This window comes from Hemicordylus capensis, chromosome 1 (genome assembly GCF_027244095.1).
Source record: "Hemicordylus capensis ecotype Gifberg chromosome 1, rHemCap1.1.pri, whole genome shotgun sequence".
NCBI classification, from domain to species: Eukaryota; Metazoa; Chordata; class Lepidosauria; order Squamata; family Cordylidae; genus Hemicordylus; species Hemicordylus capensis.
In genome coordinates this window covers 182,097,544-182,120,260 of record NC_069657.1, presented here as the reverse complement: position 1 = coordinate 182,120,260, position 22,717 = coordinate 182,097,544, and the positions used below count along the sequence as shown (strand labels likewise).

Below are 22,717 nucleotides of genomic sequence, written 5' to 3'. Positions count from 1 at the left end.
TTGATGGCTCTTGGTTTGAATGTGTATGTGATGCAAACCCACATCACTACAACCCCCAAACTCCATGATCACAACCCAAAGGTGGCTACCATGGCTCAACCAGTTAACTACATCTCTAACAGTTGTGACTGCGCTATCTGAGTATCCTATCCTTTCTGACTATTAAACTATTCTGAGATCCTTGCTATGGATCCATCTCTTTATGGAGGCTCCTTCTCCCCTGCCTCCTCTGATCTGGATCCAGATCCCTCTCCAGTAGCAAAGGGCAGCTGCAGACCTAAGATCTGGACCCATCTCTGGAATACAGGAGCAACACTGGCACATATGGCAGACTGTGCCCTGGGCCCTTGCTGTAGAAAGGTGAAACAACTGACTCCTTGAAGTCTGTGAACTGGTAGCCAGTACACATCCATAGTGGACCCAAAAGTAAACTTGTTGAATTGTACATAAAAGAGTCATGGAAGTGAAGAGGGAATTCAGAAGTTTTTATAATTTTTAGTTTTTAGCTTTTTAAAGAATTTAATTTGAAATTTTAAAAGCTAATTCTGATTGTAGTTTTTTGGCTTGGATTTTTAACTTGTTTAATTTTGGTTAATTTTATTAGTCTGATTTTATATTGTAACTGTTTTATAAATGTTGTGAACTGCCCCAAGTAGTAATGTACTGGAAGGGCAGGGCATAAATATTTTAAACAAAAAATAAATAAAAAGAAGCCAACTGATCCGGTAATGGCTTCTCCATTTCCAGACGTGCTTGAGAGTCCACCTCTGGCACACTAGAGACGTCAAGTTCCCACTCCACTCTGCATTTCTGTTTGTTCAACTGCCTCCAGGATGTGGCCTAATTTGAATGGCTGAACAAGGAACAATGCACCAAGCCCCCTACTCCACATCGGCTAATCCTCTAAATCCTCTCTGCTTTTGGCTGAAGGCCACTACTAACCAACCTTTGGCAGAGCAATGAAGTCACAGTTCGCTCCACATATCCCCTCCTATATATTTCCCGAATTTGGCCATAATGCACTGCAGTAACATTCTCTATTTCACAAGCAATAATCAACAACAACATCAACAACAACAATGAACAATCATCATTTGAGTCAGTGTTCTTGTTATGTTTTGGTTAGAAACCAAACTAATGGCTAGTATTTGCTGCTTTACTTTTCTTTGTGGGTTTGCTGAACAGGTGGTCTTCCAAAGGATCACTATGTATATTTAGTATCCGAAACCTGATCAAGGCCAAATCTGATTGGCTGGCCTAACCACATGATAATTTAGGAGCTGATGCATCAGACTAACGCTGCTTTTGCCCAGCGTTTCTCAGGAGGGAGGACAGTTGGAGAGGCTTTGCTGCTAAGGAAATTTATTTAAATATTGCTGGTAAGCCCTTTTAAAAAAAAATTGGAGTTTTGTTGTTTATAGAATTGATTCTGGTTAGTTTGTTTCTTCAATGGCTTTGTGGCCCTGTTGGGCTTTAAGAATAAGAGTGAATGATCATTTTCTTCAGTGTTGCTTATCATAGTGAGATAACTGAGTTGGATAAAGTTTTACTAAGTGGGAGCTGAAGTGTTGGCCCTCTGGCTTGAGGTTTGGTACCATAGGGATTAGGTGGATCGTAGGCCCCTGTTTAACTAGATTCTTCCATTTTCCCTGCAGAACTTTGGCCAGTTTTGTTCATATGGTAACAGACTTTTAATCTGATTTTTAGTTTAGTTAATATCTTTATCAAATGAAATTGGCACTAGAAAGAGACAGTGTCTAAAGTGCCTATATTTAACCCACAGTACCGGACTGCACTTGCCTCAGAAGGAATTGCAGTTTAGCTAGCTAAACAAAACCAGCCAATCGTTCTGAGGTATTAGCTTACATGGCACATATCTTTGAACTAGGAAGCAGCTGTTGAGAACCCTCATCTCTTCACCCGCATTAGAAACAGGGGCTGCAGTCTCTCTTGGCAAGTTCAGAGTTTTGCTGTCCCCCTGACAAATTTATTTCAATGCATTGATTCTTTGGGCATTTGTTTCTTGCACCCAAGCTTCAAGTATTTTAATATTTTCCAGGTTTGAGGGGGGGGACACACACACAAAGAAAAGAGTTGCAGAAGAAAACCAAGCAAGAATCCATAAAGACCAATGGTGGGAAGAGAGACATTAACGTCATTAACTTAAGGTCATTTGAAATATATTGTTGTGATTTTGGGGTGGTGGGTGGGGGAAAATGCTTACATATATGCCCACACAATGTGTTCTTGTAACAGGCTTGCAAATAAAATTTGCAATGACTAGTCCATAAGGACTGTTTTACTAGACCAAATGCCACTCATTCATATGTAAGTCATTTTGTGGCACAGATGATTTAAAAAGAAAAAGAGAACTACCATATTAACCTGAATACAAGACTAGGTGTTTTCTAAGTTCTTTGATGTTAGAAATCAGGGAGTCATCTTGAATTCAGAGTCTTCTTCCTTTCAGGTAAATACAGATATAACCTGTATTTAACCTGTGCTTTTTAAGGGGGTTGTCTTAAATTCAGAGTCGTCTTCTGTTCAGATAAATATGGTAACTCTTCAAGTTTAGAAAAGCGACTCTTGCTTGCCACACAGAATCAGGCAAGTGGCTGTTTCCTTCATTATAATCTGTGTAAAAGTACTAGGAGGGTGACTTCTCATTTAGTCACTTATGTCCATATCTCAATTTTTTAGCACAGGTATTTGACTAGCATGCTATTATAACATCGTATTCTATGAGATCGTACTGGCACAACATTTGGTACACCCCATCCTGAGCATTGATTTGCTGGTTGTTGGTGAGAAAGTTCAAAGCATTCTGGCTGCAATCCCAAGGATCAGAACTGCATGTGATATTTCTACCTAGTAAAGATTAATGAGGCTTAACCACTGTGAGCATTTGCCTTATGCTGGAAGCCACTGTCTGGTTCGAGTTCCCATTGTTTCTTTCTTCCCAGAAGCTCTTGCACAAACTTTCAGTTATATGAGTGGAGATGATAGATACATGCCCCAAGGCTACAGGTGGTGGGATGGGATGTTTCCTACCAGTTCTTCAGAATTGTGCCATATTTGTTATACAGAATTCTCTATTTGATCAGAAATATATTTGATATCCGTATGTAACTCAAGGGCATGGAAAGTTTGTACTGGGCCCTGGGACAAAAATCCGAGATGGGTCCCTGCCCACCCCATCTTCTTTGGGCATGAGGGGGATAGCAAAGAGCAAGTTGTCACCCAGCCCGTCGCATCTGCCTCGGAGGCCCAGGGACAACCAACCAATCAGTCACCTTTATTATCATTCAGACCAGCATAAGAACCCCTTGTTCAACTATAGCCATGGCCTGGATCTAGCTTATACTGCACATCACAGATAATTTAAAATAGAATAGATGTATAGTAAATTACTCCCTTTTAGAGGTATGTGTGCAGCTTACTGACATCTCAGTAGTTTAGAAGTAAGTATCAACACAGCAAAATCCTTGTATCTGGACATTAAAAAGAAAATAACAGAGGTATCATAGGAGAATACACACACACACACACACACACACACACACACACACACACACACACCCCTCTATCTCCATGGGTAAGTGAATAAGACATTAAGTGGCTGACATATTCCTTTCGGAACTATTTTCAATTGGTCTAATGGCTGATCTGAACTGGCTTCTTTTGTAATCAGCAGTGCCAGTGGGGAAGTCATGGACTGAGTCCTAAGAAGTACATGGGAAGGAAGTTCCCGCAAGATAATTTTCTCATCCCATCCTCCCCACAGCAGCTCCTTCACCTCCTCTTCTGAAGTGGTCTCTCTTGTGGGGTGAGAGACCCTCAGGTGGGATGGAATGCAGGGGGCTGAAGGGGTAGGGAAGAATTCCCCAAAATTGGGCGGAGGTGCTTTCAGCGAGCAGAAGATCTACTTGCACAAGATGCTACTTGTAGCTTCCTTCCTTCCCTCTGAAGCCTCCCATCTCCCATTCCCCACAGTTCCCTGTCAGGTGAAGCTTTTCTGGGAGTGTCGAGGGGAAGAGGGAAGTTTTATTGTGGAATCCTCCTTCCCCAACACTTCTCAGGATCCACCCGATATTATGATGATATTTTATCACCATGCCATGATGCATGTAAACTGTTTGAGTCATTTTAAAACAAGTTGTTCTGTAAGAACTAATCAGCCTACTTTCCTTTCACTATATTCCTAACTGATAATTACCATCTTCACATGTTAGCCCACTTCAGCCTTAAACATTCACACTTCTGCCATTTTGGATTGGGGTGGATGACATCATCACAAACTACACCACTAAGGTGTCCCTATGTATCACTCACTCAATTGTACCAAATTTGGTTCAAATTGGTTAGGCAGTCCACAAGTTAGCTCACTTGTGCCTCAACCATTCATGCATCTGCCATCTTGAATAAGGATGGATGACATCATTACAAACTATGCCCGTGAGTCATCCCTATTTGTCCCTACACCTATAGCAAATTTGGTTCAAATCAGTTAGGTGGTTCACAAGTTAGCCCACTTGCACCTGGAATGTTCATGCATACAGCTTGAATTGGGGTGGATGACACCATCACAAACTATGCAGCTGAGCCATCCCGATGTGTCCCTACAGCTGTAGCAAATTTGGTTCAAATTGGTTAGGTGGTTCACAAGTTAGCCCACTTGCACCTCAAATGTTAATGTGTCTGCCATCTTGAATCAGAGTGGATGGCATCGTCACAAACTACGCCACTGAGATTTCCCTATGTGTCCTTATGTGCACCCAATTCAGTTCATATTGGTGCAAGCATTGCAAAGTTGATGGTGGGACACATGATCACACAGACACGCACACACACGCAGAATGCCGGGTGATCTCATAAGCTTTCTTTCCTAACAATGAAAAGTGGTGTCAAATATTTTTTAAAAATAAATAATAAATAATGAATGTGCTGGATTTGGTTGCTAATAATGTGCAGTATTGAATGGTGCTAAGCTCCTCACTTTTCATCTCTTTTGTGATTAGTGAGTAAGTGACAGGCACAGATAAACTCTGGAAAGATGGAGGAAGAAGAGTATGAGGAAGTTGTGGAGGTAAGACCTGAAATATTTGTCTTATTGCTTTTATTGTCCAGAGAGTTGCAAATCAATTATTATTTAGGCACATCTGCAACGAATGGCAAGTCAGGAACCTGAGATTCCTACCTATAAAAGTTGAGTGTCGCCAGATTTACAGTCCTGGCTGGCCTGTAAATCTGAAATAGAAACAGAGATCATCAGTATGGCTGCCTGCAATTGCAGCTGTTGGGTACTCTCAGCAAAGACCCAGGGCAGTGACCTGTGAAAGTGTATGACAACAGTGGTGTCAATTATGACCATCTTTCTTCCCCGGCCTGCTCAGATCCTTCAGTCAGTGTTACGTATTTGTAAAATTATTATTAGTAGTAGTATTAATTCAATTAATTAATTGCTATGTAAATTTTATTAATATTATTATTTATAATAATTCACTGCATAATTGCACTGTATTATTATTAATGCCAGAAAATTGACATTCATTTTAAGGAAAATGCTGCTTGTACTGTTGACTGTGGGACCCAGTTTGGCTTTGGCTATTGACCACAAGTCATGGGACTGTGACTTTCTGTCAAAGAACTCCTGGATCCTTCATGTGGTTTTTGTCATTTCCTGCTCACATAAGGCAGCCACAAGAACCACAGAAAACCAGTATGCAAATCCATTGGCTGAAATCTTGACTAACGCTGCATCTGTGCAGTGAGGGATGACTGGCTGCAATGGTAACATCCCTGTTTCAGAAATGCAGATGCTTGTATGCACGGGGTGTGGGGTGGATTTTCACCATTCTCTCCTTCCCTCCAGAACTGGAGCACTCTGAACAACTCAGTAATATGTCTGTGAGGGTTGTGCAGCCCTCAAGGACATATTTCTGGGTTGCTCAGAGTGCTTCTGAGGGAAGGGGAGATTGGTGAAAATCATCCCCCGATTCATGAGCACCTTCCAAATTGGGGAAATTACCATTGTGGCCAGGCATGCTTTTGCTGCATGGGCACAGTGTTGGTCAGGATGTCGACCACTGTAATCTATGGGCTTGCTTCAGTATGTGGAATTGACTCAAGGGCATATGAGCACGGCCACTTCTAGGCATGGCCACGATCTCTGCTGAATGTACCCTTTCTCCTGGAACATCTCTGTCTGTATCAGCAATACATACTGGCCCTGCACACTGGCTGGAGGCAATCATGGGCTAGAGTTCCTTGTATATGCAGAAGTGTTTTCTATGCAAATTTCACTGTCTTAGCCAGTAACATTAAATTAATCTGGACGACAAGGTGTTCTGTAGTGTATCTACCACTACAGATGAGGTGTATTAGAACCAAGGGCATCATTTTCCAAAATATTCTATTTTACTACAGTTGCAGGAGCTGTCCTTTTTTTCAGATGTTCACCCCCCACTGTCTCATACATGTCTGGAATTCATGCCCATTCTCTTGTCTTGTCTGTTTCTCATTAGACTAATAATTGTTTTATCTTTCAGTGTCAGTTTGACTTTACTTTGAATAGTGCCATGTGGAGTCCTTTCTTCAGATGTCTGTTGTCTTCCCCCCTTTCTCTTGGGGTATTCATAGCTGGAGTAAAAAGGTTATAAATAAAATGGCAACAATTGCATCTGGTATTAATTTTAAGCCACTGAGCCCTTTCCAGAAACATTAAAAATAACTCATCATCACTGCTTGCCAGTTATACATTACACTCATGGTTTAACTCTGTATGAAACAGATTTATGCTCAGAGACAAATTTAAAGTATTGCTGAGCAAAGAAGGATTTGCTCCTGTGGAGCCCAAGTGCTGTTTTAAAGGGCATTCTAGAGGACTCTTGTGTCGCTTGGCTCTGCTGGTCTGTCCAGGAGGTCAGAGGCAGGGAACTCTTTTTCACTCTTGGTATGAAGGCCACACTGCCAATTTTAAGTTGGCCAGTAGGCCACACCGAACAAAGACATGGATGTGTTCTCATGTCAGCATGCATGTAGTTTCTCACAAACACTCTCCCCCCCTCCCTCCCTCTCTCTCTCACACGCACATGCACACACACACACACACACACACTTTGTTTGTTTGTTATTTAGCACATTTTAAATACTGCTCCATACAGAAGTCTCTGGGCAGTTCACATTATAAAAACAACCATTAAAACATTAACACGATTAAAACAATTTAAAATACAAATAAAAACTCCGAACAGCTTTAAAACTATAAACTAAAAGCCTGTCTAAAGAGGTGTGTTTTCAGGTCCTTCGTAAAAACTTTCAAAGAAGGGGAGACTCTAATTAGGAAGCGTGTTTCAGAGTCCCAGGGCAACTCTAGAAAAGGCCCAGTTTTGAGTTGGCACCTACCAAGCCAGTGGCAACTACAACTGGACCTCCCCAGATGATCTTAATAAGTGTCAGGGTTGATGAAGAAGGCATTCTCTTAAATACTTTGGACCCAAGTCATTTAGAGTCTGAGGTATTTATACTCTCTATATGTGCATATATATGTTGTATATACACATACATGCGCAAATATGCATATTCAACCAGGCATGCACATATTCTCATTGATGAACAGGAGTAACAATGCTCCCCTATGGACAAACGCATGCAAGGTTGATCTCTCTTCCCCTTTTCCTTTACGTTCTCTCTTGCTCTCTTTCATGCTGGCACATTTGTAGACATGTGCATTCTGTCAGTTGCACATGCACAAGTGACAGACTCTGAAAAAAAGACAGGAGGATAAATCGTGCCCTTTGTGTTTCTCATCTAGGCAAGCAACAGCATTGGTGACTGCTTGGGACAAAGTTCTTTGTGAAAACACTCATTCAGCCATTGGTATTGACAATGGAGGGCTCTACCTTAGAGACCTAGCCATTTTCTTCACAGACATTTAACCTTTGGTTAATGTGGTCCATGGAGATGGATCTGAGAGGGACCACGAACTAATCAGCAAGTTGGAAATTTTCTGTGTCTGCTAACTTGGCAAAGAGCACCTTTTTAACATGGTGATTCTCTTTATTTAGTAGGGGGAGAGTAACTGGCCCTATCCACCTCCAGCATAGTACCTCCAGTGACTTCTGCTGGTATCTGTCTTATGTTTCTTTTAGATTGTGAGCCCTTTGGGGACAGGGATCTACCTATTTTATTTATTATTTCTCTGTGTAAACTGCTTTGGAAACTTTTGTTGAAAAGCAGTATATAAATATTTGTTGTTGTAAGTCATATTGAGTTGGAAATAATGCCATTTGTAATACTGACAGCTAGTGTAGGCCCAAAGATCGGATGTTCCATTTCACTTTTTCCTTACAGATCTCATTAAAGAAGTTTCTGTCTCGTTACTTCAGTTCTGTATAAGTAAAATAGGAATGATGGCACATCACCTGCGGGAGCATCAGATAGGCCGTTGTTTTATCAAAGGAAACAATAGAGTAAATGACAGAATTCTAGACAAATCTGAGAGAGAACTCTTGATGAGTGTTTGCTCTTCTAGTGCTGAGTACAGTTGTTTGCAGTTGAAATGCACTTTGGAAACTTGTGACTTAAAGCAAACTCTGTCAAAAGCCTGTGGAAATTAGCACCAGTTTCTTGTTGCTATTAATATTAGCAATTGGAGAGCCATTAAGGTGATGGGACTATCTCAGTGACAGGACCCATACTTTCTAGTCAATCCCCTCCCTGGCATCTGCAGGAAGGGCAGGGAAAGACTCTTGTCTGAAACCCTGGTGAAACCCTCCTGCCTGTGGCTTCCAGCTGCATCTGGTGGGCCACTGTGCGAAACAGGATGCTGGACTAGATGGGCCTTGAGCCTGATCCAGCAGGGCTGTTCTTATGTTCTTATGAGCAACTCTGGTGAGTGTAAGCAATGCTGAGCTAGATCGACCAATTTTCTGATTTGGTATAAATTCAGATACACTGATTGCATGAACACATTTGCATGTGTTAATGATAAGTTTTATTTTTATATATAAGAATATTTTTCAATTTCTTAAAGGCTCAGATGAGGACAATCATTAATTGATACTTGTCCTACATTAGTAGTGTGATATCTGCAGGGAAATGCTGACTACATAATTGTTCATATGAACAAAGATTTCTGCCAACACAGTTTATACTGGGGAAGACTGGAGTAGCTATGGACCAGTTGGCTGGTTCCTCAGTTTCAGGTTAGCGTCTCTGTCTCACAGCAGCATTAGCAAGAGTTACATATTGATGTGCCCAACCTTGAACTAATTTGCAACGTTTCGGTGGTGTTTGCTAGAATCATGTGATTAGATTTGTTACACTAACAAGTTAACCTGCAAGTAAGCTTCTGGAGACCATGCTTGCTATATTATTAGTTAGTTTAAGGCCATGAACGTGAGAGTACAATCAATTATTTAAGACACAGAGATTCAGATATAGCAGTTTCTTTACATATTAAAGTCAAGGACTGCCATACCATGCAACTTGTCATGTGCAGCTTGTAACATTGCATACTCACAGCTGTGCAAGAGTGCAGTTGCACTAATGCAAAAATAGCAGATCTGAAATTGAGCAACAATCCAGCCATTGAACATAATGGCCACATTGTTGTGTAACTCTATTTTTGCATTAGCACAACTGCGCTGCTGTGCAGTGTTACAAGCCATGTGTAATGCTGGCCCTGTGTCAGTCAACATGTTGAGTCTGGTTAGAATGTCCTACATATTCCGGATCTAAAACCTTAGCTAGCAACTGGTTTTATCAGATGAGCAGAATCTAACCCATACATCTCTGGATCCAACTCCATGTTATTTAAATTGCATAGCTAAACAATTGAACATGGGCCTATTATTGGAGCCGCCGTTTCTGGGATCTATTAGGCCAGGGTTGGTAATCTGCTTTATCAATGGGAAGACGACATCCATGGTTGAAAGTTGGTTCATGACTTAGATATCTAGACAATAGAACCCGTAGATTACAGAAGCCCTATTTGGACACTAAGCTGTATATGCATCCAGGTGTCTTTACATATGTACAGTTTTTGTATGAATGATTGTACATGTGTTTATTTTGAAAATAAACCCTCTCAAATGCAGAATTCAGATAGGAATCATGCTCCTGTATAACATGTGCATAACTGTATGTGTACAGATCAGTATGTGGATACATAGTACAGAGATTCTACATGCATAGAACATAACATGTGAATAGGGCTTTAGTAATTTAGTTGCTGATCCACTACATTTTGGAGGAAAGGAAGGTGAGGGTGTGGAAGTAGTATTTGGACCTTCTATTTTTATTTTGAAGCACACATTATTATTCCTCAGGAGCATCTATATCTCTGGTAATTAAAGTATCCACAAAAATGCTCTTAGAAAGCACTGTTTTTTGGAATTTTGTTAATATACCCAAGTGGCAAGCACAGGACTATTAATCTTTCTGAAAATCTCATCAAATCCTCCCTGAAATTTCCTTGCCTGCCCCAGTACTTGAAATAGTGCACCAAGAGAATAAGGAAAAAGGGCCTTGACTGAGTGTACAGTACAAGTATTTGTGTGCAGGAAACCCTACAAATGTAGCAGCAGGTGTATCATCTGAATCCATGGGACTTTGGACAAGTGTTGTTTTAAACTTTGTTTTAACTAATGTTTTACTTTCTGTTTTTATTTTGTTGTAAACCACCCAGAGATGTAAGTTTTGGGCAGTATAAAAATATGTTAAATAAATAATAATAAATAAGAAGAACATCTAAAACCTAGACTGCTGGATACAGGGAATCTTGCTAGTTACAGCCTCTTGTACAGATGATCTGCACTCCAAACCTCCGTGTTCTTGCGTTGATCTCTCCTGCAGTGGAGCCAAAATCTGTAAGCCTTATCTATTTCTGAATGGGAGAATTTTGAAGAACTTTCCCATGGTGTAATGCCTATACCATCAGTATATTTGTTCAGGCCTACCTTTTGTTCTTTGAATCGAAGGAAAACATGTGTTTTGTCCTGATTGATCTTGTGAAATAATGAGGTCTCTCCTTTGTTTATAGTACTACATTGAAGAGGAGGTCATTGAGGAGGGTGAACCCGTGGAGGTAAAAGCCTCTGTTTTATGCGCAAACCATTTCTTTTGTGCATCTTAAGGCTTTTCAAGCATTCCGTGTGCATACAAAAAAGTGTAATGGGATTTTTGTTTACTAGATCAAAATCACAGTCCTGAATGATAAATTGCATAAACAAGAAACATGGCTTGATTTATACAGAGTATCACGGTTATTTAAAGATATGTCTAATGCTCCCTCCCCCCGCCCCCTGATGCTGTGTGGATGGCATTCCTTTGCAAAGGACACTAATTGCAATGTAGTCTATTACTTACACAATTGTTAATGTGTTCAGTGCTGTGTAAGCTTTTAGGGTAGCTTTGGGAACTGTTTGCTTTACTTTGGGTGGATCATGGATGCAGATTGAGGACACAATCTGCATCTCGATGAAATCCATGACTAATGTGCTGTTGACTGCAGTGATTGTACTTTGCATCAAAATCTATTTCTGTATATGACCTTATCTCTGATTTTGAAAGTTGGACTTCTTTTTGAAGAAAATGGTGCGAATAGTAGTTATCAGGGACTACTAAATAAGAGGGGCATGAAACAGAAATGCAACGGCATTCCAAAGATGTGTACAAAAACGTTCCTCTGGAAACCTTTGATGTCCATACACATTTGCTTTGTCTCCATTCATTTGTATGGTGTCATTCATTTTCCACATGACTGCTGCAGTGTTGTTTCCTGTCTTACATTTCTTGTTTATGTGGTATGGAATGTCTTCATGAAATGATTACAGAAATATGAAATTTTGATTTAACCAATTGTATCGGTTCCTATTTCTGAGCTGTTTCAAGGTGAAGCATTTCAGGTCCGGTGATATATCACATGTTTTGTTCTGTGAGCAAAACAGAATCTGCAAAATGAGGAAAACAAAATAAGACTCTCCACATGATTCATCCTCTTTGCTAATCTCCCCTGGCCCCTTATCTGACGTTTATTCCCTTAGATTCATTTTTCAAACTAATCTCTTTGAAATCAAGAAGAGATGCTGCTTCATGCAGACTCTTTTGTGTGTCATCCACCCTGAGGCCACTTTCCTACCATATAGTGTGCTATTAATTTTGAAATACATATATATGCTTTAAAATAATTGTATTTTTGTCCTTTATCTTGAAATGTATAATAAGAATCTTCTCATGATGACATAAGCATCAGCATAAATACTTTAAAAAGAATGCTGAGCTAACCTCACCATTTTCTTTCAAGTGAATCATCTAAGATTATGAAGCAGGGTTGGCCTCTGAGAAAACATTAAAGAAACATAGTGAATCATATGCTCCTTGCAGAGACAGAGATTATTCTGATGGACTGATTTGAATCATGAGCACTTGTAGTGATCATGTTGTCTTGCCAGAGTAAGACAGTGGCTGGGATCCTGATTAACGAAATGTGGGTGCTTCGTGAGAAGTGCTGAGTTCCATCACTAGCACAGAGCTAGGGGGATATCGGCTACTTCCCTTTCCCCTGGAAATGCTCTGTGCCACCTGAAAATATGTCCCTGAAGGCTGCAAAACCCCTAGGGACATATTTTTGGATGGCACAGTGTGCTTCTAGTGGAAGGGGAGGTCATCAATATGTGCTTTCCTATGTGTGAGCATTGGTACTGCATTAGTCAAACTCATTAGCAGTACTGGCACTCCTCACATAGCACTCATGCTTTGTTAGCCAGGATGTTGGCCAGTATTAAGAGTGTACTTATCCTTTGAGCCTGTTCCATCATTGACCTCCACTCAAAAGCCTTCTTGACGTCAATGGGAATTCTTCCTTTGGAATGATGGAGTGACAGACTCTTGTGAAATCTAACCCTGCTAGTGAATTATCAGAAGCTTTTATTTAGAAAACAGCTACCCTCTTGAATCTCACAGCAACAACTTGGATGTGTCATGTTAATATAATAAGCATATAGGACACTCCTCAAATGGAAGGGGACCTTATTTTTTGGTCCAAGATAATTCATTTTTCTACCCAATCCCCACCATGGCGTAACTCAGGACTGATTCAATTTTGTCTCTACATGATATTCTCGAAGAGTCCCCAGGGATACATTCACAGGGTGATGTGAAATGGAGTCTCCATGGATACAGCTAAAACTTCTCAGCAGCAATTTCTGCAGCCACGCCAATCCATTTTTCAGATTCTGAGATAACAGGAATCATCCCACCTCCCACCAAAAGCAGCAACTGTGGGTAGCTGAATTCAAAACAGACCTTCTGAGTATAAAATCCACCCCCAAGAAATACTGCATGTAGATAACGCTGACCTTGTGAACAGTCCTTTAGATCACCCATAACACACCCAAAAAACTAAACAAATAGGTATATATGACCTGGAATTTCTGCCCGGCATTGCATATACTGGGCAAAGCTCTTTTCAGAGCTTACTCCAAATATGTCAAGACCTTGTAGCCACCATTCAGGCATATGAAAAGAAAAGATGCATTGTGGGGGAAATATGTAAGGTCAGAGATGCAAACTTGTGCATACAATAAGCAACTTAACAATGAAGAGGAGACAAAAAGTCTTAACAGCAGTGTTAGGAAGGCAATACAAACCAATGGCAATTACTCTCTTTCACATTTCTAGATTATTACTGAGTATACAGAGACAACATACACCTCTGGATCCTCTCCACATACTACAGTAACTACAAAGCATACTTCAGGAACCACAGGAACCACTCAGCAGACCTCAGCCCCGGTGAGAAAAAGGGTTGTACGGACAAAAGTGGACACGTCTAAGTTTCTGACACCTTATCTGGATCACAGTTCAAAGATGCAAAAACTCTTCAGTGATGTAAGTCAATAGTTGGTTGTCGTCTTTCCCAAATATAATGTAATGTAATACATAGAGATATGCTATAGCTAAATTAGCATTTTAGAATGTTCACGTTTGTGTTACATTTGGGATTTTAGTTGCTGTTTTATTTTCCTTTTTAATATCATTTGAGAATCTACAGTTCTTTTTAAGCAGATACTGTGGAAAGATTATTGGTACCCCTTTACTTTACCAAAGATTGGTTGTTAATGTCTGTCCATCCTAGGGCTAGATGAGCTGTCTTATTCTCCAGAGTCCTGTCCATGTGGAAACACTAGCCAAACCTATGACCTCACCAGCAGTTGATCACAGGTTCAGTCCAAACAATATTTTGGGAGACCACTAATGTCCACTCAGACTATAGTCCTCCTCAGTTAAAGTGCTGAGCAAAACAGCCTAATTCATTCATAACTACTTCTTAAACATTATTTTTGGAAGCCTCCATCTCCTGTCATAGAATAATGGAGATGACTGTGTTCCTCAGGCTTGGGTGAGAGACATGTATTCTCTCTGGATTCATTCCGAAATTTTAAAATGTGCCTATGGTTATGTGTGACTGGTGTAGGGATCGGGAACCAACAGTAGTCCATTTGGATAAGGATGATGCCCCTCTCTCATCTTGGAAAAGTCTATTTCCCCAATCTTTCCTTTTCATCATACCCCAAAGAGGACAAACATTGAAAAGGAAAGAGGAAACCAAATGGTCTTAGAGCTATCAATGTAAACAATACTGGATCCTGAGTAGGGTCAAAGTGTGAAGCTAGAACCGGTAGAGCCAGAGGACAAGCTGATAGGTCACATGCAGTACCTGGAGGTAGGAACATAGGAAACTGCCATATACTGAGTCAGACCATTGGTCTATCTAGCTCAGTATTGTCTTCACAGACTGGCAGCGGCTTTTCCAAGGCTGCAGGCAGGAATCTCTCTTAGCCCAACTTGGAGAAGCCAGGGAAGAAACTTGAAACCTTCTGCTCTTCCCTGAGCGGCTTCATCCCCTGAGGGGAATATCTTGCAGTGCTCACGCATCAAGTCTCCCATTCATATGGAACCAGGGCAGACCCTGCTTAGCTATGGGGACAAGTCATGCTTGCTACCACAAGACCAGCTCTCCTCCCACCAGGTATCAGGCAGCTAAGGGACAGAGCTAGGTTAGAATTTGGCACATCATGGGGGTATAGCCAGAGCAGAATTTGGCAAGATAGGGATGGAGACAGAGTACAACCAGGTAGGGTTTGGGTGGAATTTGACAGGATCTGGTAGGTCACCTTTGGAGCCTGACACAATTAATTTACTAGGTTATGGGTTCCAAAATTGGTGAACTGATAATATTCAGTTTTACTGGCTGGAATAGTGGACCAATAGAATTCTAAATGAGCTAAAAGAGAGAACTGTAGGGAAGAGAGAGAGTCTCCAGGCCTGGTTTCTTCTTCCAGTTCCCTGCTCTATAAATACTCGATGAATTCCTTGGCAGGAGTTGCTTGAGTTGGCACCCTTTCTATACATATGAAAAGGACAAGTAACCTTTAGTAGATCAGTACTTCCCTCCCCACCGCTGTAATAATGTGTAATGAATTATGCACACATGCACAAGTCACTGCACTAAGTGTTTGTGTGACAAATTTCCTTGGTAATGAAACAGAAGTTGCCCCCCCACCACCACCACCCACATAGCCACAAAGGTCAATTGAAATAGTTGTAATGTATGTCAGAGTTGCAGGGGGATAGCTCACATCATCAGTGCCTGGGAATTTACATATGTTTAAAGGGCTGATATGATACAAAATTTAGTTCAATTGCACCAATTAATATTAAACATCAGTAATCATTAGTGATGGAAAAGTAGATATGTCAGGCCTCTTGGAAGGCAGAGAGGGCAAAACAAAGCAAAGGGGGGGAAAGAACTGCTGCATTGAGAAGAGCAGCAAGAAAGTGTATTGCAGATATTAGGAAGTTGTTAATACAAGCAGAAGACTATTGTCATGACCCTAAACAGCTAGTTAGGATTTGGGAGCTGCTGTGCCTCCCCGCTGCCCTGCATTGGTTAGATACAGGGACTAGAAGCAAAGGAAGACAGTTTAGAAATCTTCTAGATGGGGCTCACCAACAGGTCTGGGAGTATCACTAAAGCTAAGTGGGTAAGTGGAGCAATAACTACCTCATCGCTCCGTTGGGTAATTGACCACTAGGGATGTGCACGGAACCATTTGGCGTTCCATTCTAGGAGCACCGAACCAGTTCTGTGGACCAGTGTTCGAGCCGGTTCGGAGGGTGGTGGGGTTCCTTTAAGGGGCAGGGCAGGTGCTGCCTACCTGTCAGCCCCTGCCCTGCCATGTTTCTCCCGCCAGGGCTCTCTCTAAAAGTGGGCACATGGGACAGCAGCATCTCTCTCTGTACCCCGTTTTGTGTCGCCATGCAAAGGGCTGGTGCGTGCGTGCTTTGTGCGCAACGACGATGTGTCTGAGGGCCACGGTCAATTTTCATTTAATAATTTTAATTATTAATAATTTTAATTTTAAACTAATTTTAATTTAATAATTATTTAAAATAGTAATGAAAGTGAGGGGGCAGAGGGGTGGAGTAAGGGGAAACTTGAGGAAAAGAAGGATGGTTGCAGTGGGCTCTGGCCCGGGGGCAGGGGTCGTCTGGTTTCAAGCGGCCATCTGCATTGAGCTGCTGCTCATTAGTAGATCATTAGTAGAGTAGACCACGGGCTTTCATGGCTTCTACTGTTGCTGCAGAATATTCCTACCAGGGGGCCAGCAAAAAGTCCCCGTGGGCCATATCTGGCCCTTGGGCCTTATGTTGTGCAGGTCTGGTATATATACAGTACTTATACATATAAAGGTAAAGTGTGCTGTCGAGCCAATTTCAACTCACAGACCCCTGTGGTTTTCTTTGGTAGAATACAGGAGGGGTTTACCATTGCCGCCTCCTGCGCATTATGAGATGATGCCTTTTAGCAACTTCCTATATCGCTGCTGACCAATATAGTACCAGTGGGGATTTGAACCGGCAACCTTCTGCTTGTTAGTCAAGCATTTCCATGCTGTGCCACTTAAGGTGGCTGTACATATACATGTATACAAATCACATTTAAAAATTTTATGTGAAAGGATTTCCACAAAGATTTCTACTTATCTTAAGAACTTGATAACAATACTTACTGCTAGAATACTACATCTATGTTTTGCTGCATTTTTTTTTCACACCAGAAAAAGTACAAAGAGAAATTTGAGAAAGAAAAAGGAAAACCATGTGCAATCACAACTGACACCCCGGAACATCGAAGAATCAAGAAAGCTCAGGACCAGCTCAGTGAGGTAAGCAGGAGGGTTGTTAGGTATTAAGCAGGAAGACACATTGCTCTGATGCTATTTTAACTCTAGCCAGGAAGGCAGGAACCATACAGATAAGGTTACAGTAAGCCAATCTGGAGCCTTGGGAGAAATATTGCTAAGATGCCTGGTGTAGGAAACTGCAGAGTCAACATCAAGCCAGAAATTCTAGGATTCAGACTGGTGTTCAGATACCTGCAATTCAAGAATCATAGTTCTTGGCCAGAAGCAAAAAAATACTCATGAATCCGACAAAGGAGATCTGTGCACGGAAGCAAATTCCATGCTTGGATTCCCTTGCTGAACTGAGAAGTATCATCAAAGGCTGGATGCAGATGTGGATCCAGATTCTCATTTGCATTACGATGAAGCCTCAGACATAACAGCACTCAATGTAACCCCTGCTTTCTACTTTACGGTGTTGGTAGGAATGTGCAACCTGTATTACATATAACAACATGGTTATATGAATGCATGTCCACTACGACCACCTCAGGCTGTGTCGGTGTTTTGCACACACATCTGAATTAAGGCCAGTGTGTAATTTTGGAAGATTGAATTGAAAATATTTGGTTTTAAATAACATATAAGCCAGGGAGGAAATTTAGAAAAGTACAAGTACATAAATAAATAGTAAGGTTTTTTCCCACTGGTTTGAATGCTTTTGTTTACAATGGAGAGCTCTTTCAGCAAAGGCTGCCAAGTTGTTCCTTTGGTCTAGAGTCCACAGCTTCCTGAAATCTGACGGAGACTGAGTCGTGGTGATTATTATAGCATGTATCAGAATTAGACCTAAATAAACTTTCACAAGAGCACATGAAAATGTGATTCGACTGTAAATTAAATGTGATTAGCAACCCACAATGCCCCTTCTAACACTGTGTGCAGTGCTCCATGCTGCTGTTTTCTCTGCCACTGGCCATCACAACCAGCACCAGCTGCTGTGGTAAGGTAGGGAGCCAACCCTGGAAGTAAATCCCACTGCGTTGGGTGGAAGCAAACGTTCTTGTAAGTGTACTTGAACTAGTAGCCTTAGTTTGGATCAAATCTTTTTGTAAAAATTTTTTAAAACCCTTTAAGTTTCAGCAAATTCAAAAATATCTTTGAAAACTTGTTGTTTTTCATTTTGAAAAAAGTGTTTATGTGTGACCAGTGGTGACCAGTGGTGAGGCTGGGGATATGGAGAGGGAGTATTACTGCACTTTTGACAAGGGGAAGAAATATAGTAATGCTTCCAGTGCTACTGCTCAATTTCTCCAGTCTTGCTGCTACTGCTGCCTCGACAGCAGCTTTTAACACTTTTTAAAGTGGCGATTCTCTTATATTTAGCAGGGGGAACAACTATCCCTATCCAACCCCAGCACAGCATCCCTCAGTGGCTGTTGCTGGTATCTGTCTTATGTTTCTTTTTAGATTGTGAGCCCTTTGGGGACAGGAGAGCATTTTATGAATTATTTATTTTTCTATGTAAACCGCCTTGAGAATTTGGGTTGAAGAGCAGTATATAAATATCGGTAGTAGTAGCAGCAGCAGCAGCAGCAGCAGCGGCAGTTCTGCAAGTTGCTCAGTGTCCCTAAGAACTGCACATCATGTCAGTCAATATGAGTAGCAAATCAGTATAATTCCCAAAATGGCAATTATATCAAATCTACTTAAAGACAATGAGGTTGTTCTCACATCCAGGCAGGCGGGGTGATGGGGAAGGCTGCAGAAGCCTGCCTTCCCCACAGACGATATCGGAGGACTGTCTAGGAGTGCAGAGCGTGTGCCCAGATGGTCTGCCACTGCCTCAGGGAGCGTGGAGGCACAGGGGCTAGGATGCATCATCCCGGCCCCCAGAAATCCTACAGTGCACCATACAAGTGTGCAGTGCATTGTGGGGACTCCCCCCCCCAGAGATGGGTAGGTGCCCATCAGTGCTTCAGCGCCGGCTGCAAGCAGCCGACGCTGGCACACGATCAGGGAAACATGTTTAAGTGAGCGTTTACTTGGTTTATGAGGCAGGCTCCCTAGACGGGCTTGCTGCCAAGGTGCAGCCGAGAGCTGCATGCCTCCTGGTGGTTCTTAGAGGCAGCCAAGCCCAGGCTTGGCTGCTTGCGAGAACAGCCTCAATGACAGTTTCTTGCTCTACGTATGTATGTGTGTGACAAATATGGTGTGTATTGCTGTAGGTTAAATATCGCATGGCTGGTGATGTGGCTAAAACTAACTGTCACGTTGATGGAAAGGCAAAAGACATAGAACATGCAAAGAAAGTCTCCCAGCAAGTCAGCAAGGTAAGTCAGTTGGTGGAATGTTGTAGCTGTTAAGTGCTGGTCTATGGCCATAATAAAGATGGGCCAGTATGTGTCACTGTGTGATTTTTTGCAGGGCTTAACCATATTGTTTTCCTCTTGAGAAAAACAGTAGGTTTCTTCTACTATCATATACCCATATCATTCAAACCCCAGAGTGAAGGACATGCAATTGAATGTACATTGGCTAGTATGTACTCCCCTCCATTGTTGTTTGGCTCCTGACATGGCCATAAACCAGGCCTATTTCTATATTGCTTACAGAAATGCTGAATAGCAAAGCTCTGTCAATGGGATAGATGCCAATGTAGGATTTAAGAACTTTAAGAAATCAGTGTGTAACCATTCCTATATGGAGTTAGTGACAACTTCACACTCATGCAACACTAAGTGTGACTTTGAAAGTTAAAATTTGCAGAAGACACAGAGCGTGACATTGGCTTGATATATGCTTCCTGTTCCAGCCCTTCTTTGTACTCTCTGAAACCTTGAACATTTGAAGAGGCTCAAAAAGAGATTCTCATTGGAGCACCTTTTAAGGGGATCTGATATCTGCAAGCCACATACAGACTGTATGCATGTCCAAACAAGAGAATGGCCCTGGGACCATTAGACCCAAAGCTCTAGGCAGCTCTATATTTCGTTCCTGCCCCCCGCCCTGGGTATTACTTTCTGCTCTTCTGGATTCATGCTAAATTGGGAGCATTCGTGATAAGCTGCCACCTAAGATTAGTTTCCATCATCACACAAGCTGGCCCATGTGAACTAAAGAAGAAATCAGCAACTGAGGGCCCCAGGCATAGCTAGATTGGACCTTGGAGAGACCACTCATTCCTTTACTGTAAGGTAAAGGTAAAGTGTGCCGTCAAGTCTATTTCGACTCCTGCTGACCACAGGGCCCTGTGGTTTTCTTTGGTAGAATACAGGAGGGGTTTACCATTGCCTCCTCCCTTTCAGTATGAGATGATGCCTTTCAGCATCTTCCTATATCGCTGCTGCCCGATATAGTACCAGTGGGGATTCGAACTGGCAACCTTCTGCTTGTTAGTCAAGCATTTCCCCACTGCACCACTTAAGGTGATAGCCATATAAAATACCACTGAAGACCACAGAAAAGAGTGTATGTCAGTCACATCACTTAGATTGTTTGAAATTAAAGTTGACAAGACAGCCAGTTGGTTTTTTTAAATTACTCATACCAGTTGTGGTTTTTTTAAAGGGATGGTGGTGATATTTTACTGTAAAATCTAATAAGTATTGGCTTTTGGCAAAAGAGAGAAGGGCTTTCCTAAAGAAGGTGTAATCAATATGCTGGTTTGTCTCCTTAGGTCTTATACAAACAGAACTGGGAAGAGAATAAGGAAAAGTACCTGCTCCCTCCTGATGCTCCAGAACTTGTGCAGGCAATAAAAAACACAGCTTTGTACAGCAAGGTAGGTCAGGCCCCGGTTATAAGCATCTGTTTTATTCCCATTCATTTGGTTCCAGGCAGTTTGTTTATTCCAGCTGAAACGTGTGTTTCTTTTCCCTTAAGAAACGATACATTGAAGACTGGGAAGCAGACAAAACGCTGTACTATCCTTATGATGACAGCCCAGAATTAAGGAGAGTCGCCCAGGCCCAAAAGTCCCTCAGTGATGTAAGTACCAAGACCTGTGTGATTGTGAAAGGAGTCCTCCATTTGATATTCCCTGGGAGGTAGAGCGTGAACTCCTTTTATTATTAGGGTTTGGGACGTGGCTATGTGTGTGTGAGACTTTGGCTTCTAGAGCAGAGGTTCCCAACCTCTGCGTCTTCAGATGTTGTTGAACTACAACTCCCATCGTGCCCAGCTACAATATATTATGGCTAGGGATGATGGGAGTTCTTGTTCAGCCACATCTGGAGTACCACAGCTTGGGAACCCCTGTTCTAGAGCTTAAAGGTAAGTGTAACAAATTGCCCTTCCAGTAGCCTTAGACCCGTAAGTAATGCTAAGGGTTGGCATCTGCCTGGAATTCTTCTAACCTAAGAACTGCTGGAGCCTAACACACATAAAGCTGCCAAGTTAGACCATTGGTCCATTCAGGCCAGTAATGCCTACACTTGTTGGTAGTAGCTCTTCAGGATTTTAGACAGAAGCCTTTCTCAGCCCTACCTGGGTTGAACCTGGACCCTTTTGCATGCAGAACAGGTGCTCTACCACTGAGTTATGGCCCCATCTCCTTGGCCCAAGTCTGTCTGGAAGCCATATCTTCTGGCCCCAAAGTCCTGCCCCTGAATGCAAGGTGATTTCACCAGGTATTGCCCACATGCTTTCACATCTAACTTGCCAAAAAGAAGGATCATAAATTTGCTTTTTCTTTAAAATTACACCAGAGATTCTCAGGTTATTTAATTCTGCACCCAATATCTATGCTTCAATAGATGTGGCAATACCTTGTTTGAGCTTCAAATAAGCGATCTATCAATGTCTCACAGGATTCCCCTCTGCCACAAAATATTAAAAATGCATGCAAATTAAAGATCACCTCCTCTATTAGCCTTGTTCACTTAATGGTGCAGAACTCTAGAGCAGCTGTGCGAATTTAACTGAGTTTACTTTCTCATGGTGCAAACTATCTCCTCTGTGAACAGTGGTTATTTAAACAAGCAGTTATTCTCTCTCCCCTTGTTTTAGATTGTCTACAAAAAAGGGCATGATGAACGCAAGGCTAAATTCACCTCTCTGCCAGACCCACCTGATGTGGAGCTTGCCAAAAAAGTAACTAGGCAGCTCAGTGATGTGAGTATTCTGTATATTCTTGGATAAACAACTTCTTGAAGAACTGGGGGCACCACAGCTTTCCAAGTGTCTCTATTATAGTATGCAGAAGGAGGGGGAAACATCACGATCTCTTAGAGGGGAACCTATTCTTCTCACACTGCCGTCTACAAGAATAATCACTCTGCTCCCAGAGACTAACTTCTCTCTTGATTTCAGTGGTGCTTAGTCAGGATTCAGGACTTGGTTTCTTTGGATACATTGCATAGGTTTATTGTTTAATTCATTAGGAGCCCGGTAAGATCAGCCCTAGTCATTGGTAATTACAAATCAAGTCACATGTACCACTTTATTCTTTTACTTTAAGATTGCTTCTCAAACATTCCGCCCCCCCCCCCACCTGCCATTGTCATTCCCTTTGCTTTGGGATT

The 22,717-nt window shown here is 41.8% G+C and overlaps 1 protein-coding gene across 38 annotated transcripts in view; it reads left to right on the top strand.

Annotated features, from left to right (window-relative positions):
* Positions 1-1,272: 1,272 nt before the first annotated feature.
* Positions 1,273-22,717, top strand: part of NEB (nebulin) — a 268,629-nt gene continuing 247,184 nt past the window's right edge. For 37 of the 38 annotated variants that reach the window (XM_053258532.1, XM_053258395.1, XM_053258346.1 and 34 more), the window contains exons 1-10: positions 1,273-1,379; positions 2,060-2,168; positions 5,019-5,086; positions 11,045-11,089; positions 13,684-13,893; positions 17,127-17,234; positions 19,421-19,525; positions 20,872-20,976; positions 21,078-21,182; positions 22,203-22,307. In XM_053258532.1, the coding sequence (XP_053114507.1) occupies positions 5,054-5,086; positions 11,045-11,089; positions 13,684-13,893; positions 17,127-17,234; positions 19,421-19,525; positions 20,872-20,976; positions 21,078-21,182; positions 22,203-22,307 (816 nt within the window). In that variant the 5' untranslated portion in view covers positions 1,273-1,379; positions 2,060-2,168; positions 5,019-5,053. The remainder of the gene's footprint in view (positions 1,380-2,059; positions 2,169-5,018; positions 5,087-11,044; positions 11,090-13,683; positions 13,894-17,126; positions 17,235-19,420; positions 19,526-20,871; positions 20,977-21,077; positions 21,183-22,202; positions 22,308-22,717) is intronic. The other variant, XM_053258273.1, reaches the window with a different exon arrangement.